Raw genomic sequence first — 12327 nt, forward strand, 5'->3', positions numbered from 1 at the left:
TTCATTATCTCTCTGAGGGAGCTCAATACCTAGTAGAATATATCTTGGACATGTTCTTAACAGGAATTGTGGCGACTTGACTTTGGTTCATACCTCTTCTGTATATTTGCCCACGTAAGAGTAGATCTCGCTGAGGGAGCTCATGGTGTTGAACTCGTTCATGTGCATACGGGACTGTTCTGCCAGATATGCGTTCATATCCTGATCACTGATCACAGGCATCTTACTAATGTCGGAGTAATATCTGCAGAGAAACATAGAGAAACAGAAATAATAGGTTATTCAATGAACATTTAGAACTTGGACAGGTAACAGGGCTTGTTTATGAAGTCTTTTTATAATTCATGTGGAATAAGAATAGCATATTTCAGGGTCATTTCTGGCATGGAGTGAGAGCTGTCACGCCCCTTCCAATCAGTTTGCCATTTACTTTCTGTGGCAGTACAGCTGCGGCTTACATCAGTGAGTGACTGTGAGTCTTAATGAGCTGCTGTCCTTGAAAGTTTTCCAGCGATCAGCGGAATCTATAGGATGCTGGAAATATTCAATAAATGTGTCCCACGCATATGCTGACACTAAACACACTTTAGCACATCCAAAACAAAATGTTCACATGAAAGCATACTGTTATTATAGATACAGATACTCTTCCTAAACCACTGTCTAGGTAGACAGCATTGCAACAGTCATACTGTTACTTCTTGCATCAAAACTGGCAATTGTGTTTGATGTTACCATGTTGATAAGCTAATGCTGTGATACACTAATAAGCTTAAAAACACAGTGCCCACAATTTTTTTTTATCTATAATTTTAATTTTGAATTAAATATGGTTATTGTTATCCATATTTCTCCTGCTTCATTCACCATCTTGGACTCAACTCATCTGGACTTCACTCAACTCATCAATGCATTCTGGGAATGTCTTTTCATGGAGATACATGTGACGCTACAGGGTATCTTATGAGGCAGTATAATTAAGATGCCTATCTTTTGGAACAGGCTTCGTGCCTGGTGAGTGCCCACGATGCCTTAAAATGCTGTCTCTGTAGGCAGCTCACTAGGTTTTGGAACGGAGCAACATTATCTGTTGTCTTTGGGTGGCTGGTGCGTGTGAGTGAGTGAAAGAGTGTTGGTGGAGGAAAAGCAATCAGTCACTGTCACCTGCAGCTGCAGAGGCTCTGTCGACTCTTTAATTAAGGCAGGTCATTTACATTTTTAATTCCTGCACCATGCCAACTCCTGGACTCAACACATTGACTGACTAATCGGTGGCGTGCATGTCTGTTTCAGGCTCCCGTGAGCACCTTGAGTGGCAAGTACGTGCTGCAATGCACCATGGGGCATCAGTGGGGGAGAATGGCATGGTGTTGAATGGGAGAGATAGTGAGGGTTTGTAATCTCCAGGTATGGCCTTCCCAAAGGAATCTATTCTCCAGTGACAGGTACACTCCCTAGAAGAGTTTAGCTTCTCTCTCTGCGCCTCTCTGTGTCCAGGCTAATGACTGGCAGCTCGTTTGGCACTAATTAATACCACGTTTAAATGTCAGCTGTTCGTCAGCCAGAACGAGTCCATGTTGGTTATTCCTTCGTATCGTGCATGTACTGCAAATGGCTAAAAACAGAGTTGCTACACACTGTCCATGACTTTTACAGAAATAATAATGAAGGACTGGAAATGGCATTTAAAAATAAATGGCATAGAGAGAAAAATATAATATTTATATGTTAATTACTAATATATATATATATATATATATATATATATATATATATATATACTGTAGTGTTACGATACACATATTGAACCATTCGATAAAAGGCTTTTGGTTCGGTACACATTACAAACCGAATGATTCACTGGACTAATCTTATTCAATTTGGAAACAAAAAGAGCTTTAAGTTTGTGAAATATAATGTTCTCAGTGCCACTGCACTCAATAAGACAGACTAAACGATGTAACAGGCATCGTGCTGTCTGCCTCGTGATAACCTCCTCTTGCTGGGGTGCATCGAAAGACGATGATCTTGTATCGACGATAGCCAGAGATTTTGTCAAAAACATAAATTGAGGATTTGGCATTTCCAATTAATTTAGGCCTGTTACATTCTTATTTTTATTATGCCTGTCATTATTATGAAATTACGTTTCGCCCTATTATTAAATTAAAATTACAACTAATTTGCCCTGCAATATTAGGCTACCGCATAACTGACACGCTGCGAGAATAACTATTTACTCCTCAATTGTTTTTTTAAAAAAGGTCTTTTAAAACGGGTCTATTGTACAATGAATTATAGACCTATAATTCAAATATTAACACTGCAGTTATCAATAAAAATCAATGAAATAAAAAGCTTTAGCCCATTTCAAGAACCAACTTTCAAAAAACATCCTGTTTAACATGAAATACTTTTCTTCTATTTTTTTTCTCACTATATACAGGCCACAAGAGAAATATTAGGGGAATAAATTAAAACAGTTAGCTATATACCATTATCAGCATATGTTGAAGTAGACTGGACTCTCATCGTCTCTGAGAGAATATGCAGCGTCAGATGCTGAAAGCACCATCATTCCGTTTTTATTTCCACTTTCTGCATAGTGAATTGACTGAGACCTGAGTTGGCCACTGGCATAACTCTTGCGCAAAGTTTGCACATTGCTTATGTGATATCCATTGGCTCGCCTTCATGATTTAAAACTGAAATATTTCCAACATTGTGACATAAGAATTATATATATATATATATAAGCAATTAATTAATTATATATATTAGTGCTGGGCAATGATTAACCGTGATAAATCGCATCCAAAATAAAAGTTTTTGTTTATATAATATAATATAATATAATATAATATAATATAATATAATATAATATAATATAATATAATATAATATAATATAATATAATATAATATGTACTGTGTATATTTATGTATATACATACACACAGTATATATATTTTAAAAATATATATGCATAATATATTTAATATATACATAATATATGTGTTCAATATTATACATAATAAGTATACACAGTACACACATATATATTATGTACACAAAAACTTTTATTTTGGATGTGATTAATCATTGCCCAGCATCCTATAAAAAAGGATTTGTATGAACATGTTCTCAAGGGCATGGTACCCCTGACAGTGAATTTAGCTTCCTCCCAAACACACCCTGACCAAACGCTGCCTCATTTACCTCTTTCCCCTAAAATAGATCAAACCCTGCATTTATGAAGACATGAAAGGATCAAAGGCAGCACTTCAGCACCTGTCCTTGACTCACTCGCTTTTCTTGCTGTCTTTTTTGCTGGGTAATTTTAGCATGGCCCTCTTCATGTGCCCTGCAGTCTTGAATGTGTGCGCGAAAGAGTCTCAGCATGGTGCGCATCTCTAATCTGTAACTCTCTCTTCTCAAATCATCTGACAAAAAGAAAACAGAAGGATTGTCTCTATTCGCACAGATTTGTCACCTATCAGGATATTACCGAAAACAACCAATTAAGGAGCAACGTGAGAGCTGTAACTCAGAACAAAGAATGTATCTTTGAAAACGTATTTCACCTGGTTTACACACATAGATGTCAGCACCTATAATTAAAGCAGGCTTTTCTCACCTCAGTAGGCACGTTTTAGTATGATCTCAGTCCTTAAAGATGTGTAACACATTAGCTAATGCATGAAAATGAGCTTTCTCTCCATCTCAGCTCTTTCGTAGTGAATGTGAGCTGGCAGCATGATTACACTCTTATCATTTTCCCCATCACGCTCGTCTGCCAGCCACCCATCTCCTCCCGCAGCCTCTAATACCTCACGGCAAATAAACACGTTAGTCAGAGGCTGAGGGTCAGTGTGCGTGAGCAGAGACACACGGCGCTGATGAGTTTTATCAGAGCTGTTTACTGTAGGGTGGTGGGCTTGAGTAGACCAGTGCTGTGAGCTGAATTGAGCAGAAAACAATAGAATCATTTAAAGCTCCTTCACTGGGTCCAAATGTGCCTTATTCCATATTATATAGCATGCGAAAAATGTGGTATGTAAAAAAAAAAAATCATAGCATTCTAAAAACAGTTGACGATAGGAGTTGTGAATGGCAGTGAAGCAACAAAACTGATGCTGGTAGGTCATGTGACAGTGACAACATCTGAATTTCATTCATACTATCTATATACCAGGGGCGTTTCCTCTGATGAGACAAGGCAGACAGTGTCTCCTCAAAATATTGAATGAGAAAAGAAAATCCATGCTAAAATATAACATTGAAAAGTGTATACATAACTTGCTTTTTTTCTAAAGAAACATTGTTCAACATAGTGCCTCCATAATGATATGATTGAATATGACTGGTTATGTTTGGCATGCATTAACGGTCGCAGAGTAATGACCCAAATGCAGTACCTACTAGACAGCATGCAATCTCAGACGCAGCTTTTTACAGTCATTGCATATAGTAAGATGGAGTTCTTTAGCTTTATTTACACATGATTCTCCTTTCTTGGCATTGTTGAACACAGAGTTTCTGACCCAGAGGATTGTGGGAAAAGCAGAAAAGTTTGTCTCACTCACCAAACAGTGACTAATTGCTCTGGTGCAGTGTTGGGTAGACCCAGAAGATCTACTGAACTACAACAGAGCTGCAATTCATCATCCTGGAGCTCTACAACACACTTCAGTCTGATTACTAGCAGCTACACACACACACACAACCTGCAGGACATCATAAAATACTGGGCTTTTATTCACACTGATACCCACACAAACACTGTATCTTTGCATCTCCTCTGATTAAAAACATTCACAAGTGCACCTTACAAATAGTTTCTCATTCTCCCACACACACACTAAAACATTCCAGCAGTTTCTACAGAATTGTTTCACACTAAGACCTTAGAGCCATGCAAACCGCAGGAAGTCTACTTTTCTGATATGGGTTTGTCAGGCTGCGGTGGTCCACCAGATACCATGAATGACATTCTTTGGGTTTGCCTGTTTAATCACTTATAAACAAGGAAATGCTCTTGCTCACCTCTCCACCCAGCTCTTGTAGCTGGGAATGTCCTTGGCATACAGCAGCTTGTTAGAGGGGGAGTCTTTGCCCAGGCGGTGCTCTGATGTCGAGCAGGAATCCATGAAGGTTTGCGCTACCACAGACAGACAGGCGTCCGTGATGCTGCTCTTATGGATATCGAACACAAACTGTGGGTTCTTGATCACATTCACCCAGAACCGTAGAGGTAGACTGTGAAGAGTAGAGAATGTTTTAATGGCATTCTATTTTAAAAAGCTCTTTTAATGCATAAGAAAACTTCAGACTGCTTTTAAATGATCTAACTATATATTGATTAGACAGTAGAATGATCCTGATAGATTAAATTATTTTAATTTAGATGTGCAGATTAAATTTTTCCAGTCTGAAATGGCACCATGAGTATTTGCGCCATACTCAGAGAGCTTTACTAATATATCTCATATTAGTTTGTTTATATCCGAGCACTGCCCTGCAATTGTGCACCTGTCCAAAACAATAAACGTATACAAGGCTACTTTATACCCCAGCCCATTTGTGCTAAAATAAAATCAACTTAGCCTTGGCCCTAGGAGTGTGTGCGTGCACGTCTCGAGGGTCACCAGTGTTGTTTGGTCTGGGACTTTGCGTGCTTGTGTCAGAGACTGCAGAGTTCTCATTAGTTTTCAAGACAGCTTTGCTTTTGTCTTAGATAACAAAAACTGAAGAGAGGAGACGAGGGACTAAGAAAGGACACTGCAGTGAAATGGACGCAGAGTTTCGCATCAAAGGAAAAGAGAGAAAACAGTCAACAAAAGCTTTTCCATAGCAGCCTCCTTTCTGTTGCCCTCTGAATTCATTCAACAATAACAAATGCACCAAAGAGGATTTAGAGCGCAAACCATGTATTATGACTCCCAAATTAATCAGAGAGAATCAACTGGGATTATCTGCGCTCTATCAAAAGGATATCAGTGCTTTAACAACGAGTCGACATCCTCGTAAACCTGCCACAGTTGGCATCTGTGAAGATCATATTGTCTGTACAGAACAAAAAGCAGGACGTGTCTAAAGCGCCATACTTTAGAGAGCTCTCAGCGGAGAGAGTGAGTGGATCAGGAGATGGGAATGATGTCTGGATGGACTAGATCCCAGTTAAATATAGCACTCAGCTCAGCGCAGCCCTCTCTGGGAAAAGCCTCACATTCTTCTGTCAAGTCTTTTGGGTTTCTTCTGTCTGTTTTTGTGTAAAGATAGAAATATTTGTAACGTGCAAAATGGTTCTGATGCAGTAGGGAACCACTGCTTTATGTCCAATAAAGTGCCTAAAATAATGTCTTGTTTATCTCTATGTTGGAACTAGTTTATTAGTGAGATTTATCTAGAAATGTATTTGAGGTCAGGTGAACTTAACTGAGGTGAACCTAATTCTACAGGACATTAAATGTGCGCGCACTTCATCAAAATTCAGTGAAACTTCTGCCAAATTTCACAGGCAAGAAAGGTCCACCGTGTTGACCAACTTGAAAAAAACTTGGAAAATCTTCCCAGTTGTGTGGAATCCTAATGAAAAAACCCACAAAAATTTGCTGGACAACGCTGAATGTGACTGCAAGTTGGACCAATTGACTAGTCTATTTTGAAAATATGTACTTTTGCAAATCCTTACTTGATATTTGTTTATGGACATTAAAGTGTCTGTAGGTATAATAGCATAACATATAATGCCTGACTAAAGTATGTAACCGCATCAGATGAATAGCTCATTGGTAGCCACTGCAATGTGCCAATGAGCATTGGCACAGTTTAACTTTTTTGCATTGTTTAACTATGTTGCATCGTCACCGTTGCCTCAAATTTCCAACTCATAAAAATCAATGACGTCCAGTTGTTCTGCTGTAACAAATCACTGTCAGTGTGAGAACCCCTTCAAAACTAAAGCAATAGCATTCATTTTGGTCAACTGCATTTTGAGTAGCTCAACAAAGAGAGTTAATTTAAACACATCAAACAAACTGCTTTGATTATCTGTATCTCTGCATTGACAGCTTCTACTTTGATTGACAGGCTGTACCGCCCAATCCTTGCCCAGTCACAAGATAGACAATGGCATGATGGATGATTCACAAGAGCCTCGTCCATCAGCAATCCATCTCTGCCTGGCTTTGGTTAAAGATCTGATGCTTAAGGCTTCCTTTGATGCATTTGAAGAAGAGATTTGTAACAAAACTGGGGAATCCATCATTTAGGTTGTGATTTGTTTGAATGAATCCTTTTGTGTTTGATAAAAGTCAATTTATCATATGTTAATTTGAATTTGCTTTATGCATTGTTTTAGCACTAGATTCACCTAATCTATGTGAATCAGATGGCCAAAAATCTGTTTTTAAAAAGGTTAAAATGTGTTCGATTATGGGTGGTTAGTGAATAAGATTAAAGTTTTTTTTTGCTGAAATACTTGATTTGGCTATACTATACCCACAAACACAAAACAAATATTAAACAATTTATTACACACTGAAAAACACACTCAAATAAGAGGATAAGGAAGAGACTTGGCCATCTTAAATTGCCATCTGGATTGTCTGGAAGTCTCTCATTTGCAAAATCAATCAAAACGAGAAAACCCTCACAGCACCCTGCAAAAATAATTTCACTTCCCCATTAATAACAATAATAATAGGTAAAGAGAATTGATGAGCAAACACTAACAGGCTGTAAACAAAATAGTGATTATGCCTGTGCTTTCATGGCCAAAAGCATTTAGCTTTAGAGTGTTAAAATCCGCTACAGATGGCAAATATGCCCCACCCATGGCTCTGGTCCAATTAACGGCTTGTGTGGTGGCAGCAGCACATCTAGCTACACAAATAAAGCTGAGCCTGTTGTTTCGTGCACAATATCTGAAAATGGAGCTATTTCATTCTCTGTGAGAGACATTAGTTGTCAGCAAAAAGCTGGGTAGCAGTGCATTAGTCCTGTAGAAGACCCTCTCACGCGCATTAAAAATATTACAGACGCCACAGTGGCATTGGGCTGTAATGCCCGGCGATGAGTGTGAGATGATAAATCGTTATTTAACGTTCCACTCTTTGCGAGAACGATTCCATTAATGTGCAATGCAAGAGTGACCCTCTGTGCTCTCCAAAAACACTTAACGCTCTCAAATGGCCCCGAAACACACTGCGGGGGGAGACGGGGAGAAATTAGGTCTATAAAACAGAGCAAATAGGGACTGTACCCACCGCCCCCCTGCCGTGCCCTCACATCAATATCATCGCTTCATCCCCCATAGCCCTTTGGGGTGGTGCGTGATGGGACGTTGGCAGAGGCTAATGATAGATTACCACTCATTAACTGTAATGCCAAGCTTTCCTTTCTCCTCTCATCCACTCCAACCCCTCTTCCTTTCTCACTCGATCTGCTAGTTGTTTATTTAACCCCCACAACCCCCTTCCACCATGGGGACGTCCCTCTAAATTGGTTGGGTGAAATTAATTTTGAAACGAGCGTTATTAATTCCTCTAATACTTATTGCCATGGTGATGTCCATGGTTACAGCTACATTAGTGGCAGTGTCAAGGTATCTGCTTTTATGGGTCTGTTACTATAGTTTTCCATTTCAGTTTCATTTTAATTTAGGTTGTATTATATATGGACCTATTTTTCATATATACATTTTATTCAAAATTATATACTACTATGAGGTTATGAGGCCTCTTACCAGTTGCTCTTCCATGTGTGTCTGACGTGTGGGTCGTGAATGTTGTGCTTGTCGGCCTGCTCATCCAGGAAGTCAAACATGTACTTGATAGCGAGAGGAAGGGCACTTCCTCTGTGTGCTGTGCTGAAGATGGTCTCAAACAGGTCATCCACAAACTTCTGTAGAGTGCCCTGAGGAACCACAAAGAAATGGAGAACAGGGTTAATTTTCATCCATCCCATCCAATTCACTCTGTCCTATGCTTTATTTGAATGACAAATACACTTGTGTTACCAGCATTACAGAGGCAGGCCATATATGAAGACTCTGCACGGACCTGATATTTTGCAATGACATGAGCTGCTGTGTTCCTCAGAACAGTTATCTGTGTTTATGAGTATTTGTGGGCCACCTGTCAGTAATCCCACCATCGAAACCAGCGTTCCTGAATCAAGCTCTTTGATAGTGAAAGTGTTACTTTGAAGTTCACCTTTAATATCACGTAACGGAAGCGATTCTGCCTAAGCTGCTTTGTGCGGATGGATTAACGTCCACCCCGCACCATTGCCCCTAATTTGATTTAATGGCAGCGAGTCTAAGAAGGAGAGAAGATGACAGAATCTAATCCACTTGTAATGAAAGAACTGATAGGATGCACGGAAGAGAGAGAGAGGAAAGTATCAAAAAGCGCCGCCCGTATCTCGCAGCCAGCACCGGCTTCGCATCCGGATGAGGTGTGCACAAGGCACAGCACACAAAATCCTATTTCAGTTTGAGCAGACGGCAAGAGTCGACAGGGAAGAAGAAAAAAATCCCGTTAGCTGACAATCACGACAATAATTCTACTGTGTCCCAGATGCCTGACAGCTTATCTTTTCCCTATGAAGATGAAAATACATATTTCTCACTCGCGTCCTGTATCAACCCAGCGACAGCTGCAGGATGCTGGCAACAGGGATGGCTGCGAGGGTTCTGACAGGTGTCATCCTGTGTGACGACTGACATCATCATTAGTCGCCCAGAAACCAAAGTGGCTATTTGCAGCCGTTTGAAATGTACCTGGTCATTATAGCGCACTTAAAAGCATGCTATCAGACACAGGCAGGCAGTCGGAGAAGCATTAAACTTCAAGTGATCTTTTTCCGGACAGGTGAGGAAAGAACATTTGTGTAATTGAAAACAGAAAGAGGAGGAAAAAGTGCAGAAGACAGAACTGTAGAGGAAGAAATATTAAATAAAGCCTGGCATAATGGAGGGAGATGGAAAGAGGCAATGCTCACCCATCCTCAGAGACACTGATGGACCAAATGCGGAAAGCATCAGCACCCCAGGCAGATCACTGGCATTTATTGCAGGGGTGAAAGCCAAACAGTCAATTACTGTGCTGTCACACCAATCATTTTTCACCAAGAGAGATGGTGTCTGAGATAAACTGGTTATTTCACAGAAATAATCCATCTAAAAATGCGACACACAGTCTGCATGCGGAGTAGGGTAATCATTAGGGCATTTGTGCATGTGTGTGTTCCAAAAAAGTTGTGTGACACTCCTGCTTGTTTACATCAGGAACATTTCTTGATGGTCAGAATCATAGACACATGCATTTCTGCAAAAAGCAGATTTCTGTGACAGTACTTTAAGAAAACATGGACAGGGGCCTAAATCGAAACTATGGAGTTTCTTGGTGAATCTTCCCTTTGTGGATCGTCCAGTTATTTATAAAAGTCATAGCTCATCTGTCTTCAATAAACTGCTATGTTTTGAGATTTACAGTACAGGATGAAATGAGTGCCAAAGTAAAACAAAACCTTCTATTCCATTTCTTCAGCTTCCTGATGTCACTGAAGTACTATGCTTTTCTGGAAGTGAGGGATCAGCACTATGTTTACCAGCTCTGCTGTTGCTGTGAAGTCAAGTCAGTCAGTGTGAAACTAATGGAAATAACAGACAAACTGCAGTTTGGAACAAACAGCATAAACAAGAACCTTCTGACACTGTGGCCTCTTGCGACAATCACTAACTCTGCAATCTTGCCATTTGATCTCATTCTAGAACCTTCACATGTTTCAGGAAGGATTAAATCTGTTGACAACTTCAACCCTTTTCGGGGCTGTTCAATACATTCTGGCATGTGTCTAACGGCTGGAATATTAAACATGGTGGCAGAGCTTACCTTGGTGGCCAACAGTCTGGTCAAGTAGATCTCCGAGACCATCTTGCTGCCACGGTCTCCCTCCTTCTGGTCTCCATGCTCATGGTTCTTCACCAGATGCCACACCTTGACGCCGCTCTCCAGGTCAGGTGTGATCATTGGTGTGCGAGAACGCAGGCTGTCCGGACTGCCCGTGTACTTGATCATGTTTTCTGTTGGAGTGAAAAGACAAAGACCCATCAGATGATGGTTCCTCCTCAATCTTCCTTTGTTGACAATTGTCCCATGCAGCTGTTCAAATCTGTTCCTATCTGTACAAAACACATTGCCTCTTATTGTGCAGTACTCGAGATTGGATATGAATCATTTAGAATGTATGGATGCTTAATTTTTCATCCCTCGCTCTCCTGCGCACTTTCTCTCTGGCGAACGTGCGCGTTTGCTCACTTTGGCGGACACAAAATCGAACAGGTGTCAGGCCAGATGAAATATTCATGCTTCAGGCAATAGGGATAGATCAGCCATGACATTTAAAAAAACAGAGCTCAATGAATGTTTACACAGTGTGAAAAAAAATTGATTGGCAAAGGCCTGATTTGGTAAGATTAAAAAACGGTTCACAGTGGCAGATGCAACAGAAATCAATCTCTCCGGGGGAAAGAAGCAGAAAGAGAAGAGGAGGAGGTACCTGATAAAGAAAGACAATAACACCTTCAGGAAGAGAAGAACAGAGAGGATGACAAACAAAAAAGGAATGATGTTGAGTGTGTATATTTGCATTTCTTCCCCTGGTGCTGATCTCGGTGTGGCTACGTTCACACCGCCTCAATTTGGAGTTCAAATATTCAAGACTTAACCAGATTTTGAGAGTGTGTTGATATATGCTGTATTAACCAAACAAGTTGTCTGTAGCACAAATTGTTCATTATAAGCACTGACTGTGTGAACGTAGCCTATATTTGGTAGAGATCTAATTAATAACCAGCCTCAGAACGGTCTTACAAAATGTCTTTCCAGGTGTTTCAAAACGTGTCTCTTGCTGAACCTGTTAGAAGAGCCTCAATGTCGTTTGAAGCTAATTCTGAAAGAGTGAAGTGATGTATGGCATTTTCTGTCCCATCAGTCACACTCCCTCTCTCTCTTCTTTAAGGCTCATTTAGAGTGCAGGAAAGTATATGGAGATGAGATGATTTTAATGGTCTATTTGATGTCTATTTGGAGTGCTCGGACGGCCCTGAGCTTTGATCTTGCGCTTTATCAGACCCAATCGTACGAGGGACTGATGGCGGGCGAATGACAGAGACAGATTCAGAGTCTCAGGAGGGAAGTCAAGTGCAAAGAGACTCATTTTCCCTGCTTTTACCTTTATATGCTGCCAGACTATCTCAGCTCTCTCCACGTAATTCTGTTTGAGCTTCGTTCCTGTTCTCTTTTGTGAGTGGCTGAGA

General features: G+C 40.2%; 1 protein-coding gene across 4 annotated transcripts in view; it reads right to left on the reverse strand.

Moving 5' to 3' along the window:
- The window catches only part of LOC109084906 (plexin-A4), a 202418-nt gene that overhangs the window by 3322 nt on the left and 186769 nt on the right, over positions 1-12327 (reverse strand). For all 4 annotated transcript variants that reach the window (XM_042722756.1, XM_042722757.1, XM_042722759.1 and 1 more), the window contains exons 28-31: positions 10901-11091; positions 8749-8918; positions 5046-5258; positions 94-244 (exon numbers count right to left, since the gene is read on the reverse strand). In XM_042722756.1, coding sequence (XP_042578690.1) covers positions 94-244; positions 5046-5258; positions 8749-8918; positions 10901-11091 — 725 coding nt within the window. The remainder of the gene's footprint in view (positions 1-93; positions 245-5045; positions 5259-8748; positions 8919-10900; positions 11092-12327) is intronic.

This window comes from Cyprinus carpio, chromosome B4, assembly GCF_018340385.1.
Source record: "Cyprinus carpio isolate SPL01 chromosome B4, ASM1834038v1, whole genome shotgun sequence".
In the NCBI taxonomy this organism is placed as follows: domain Eukaryota; kingdom Metazoa; phylum Chordata; class Actinopteri; order Cypriniformes; family Cyprinidae; genus Cyprinus; species Cyprinus carpio.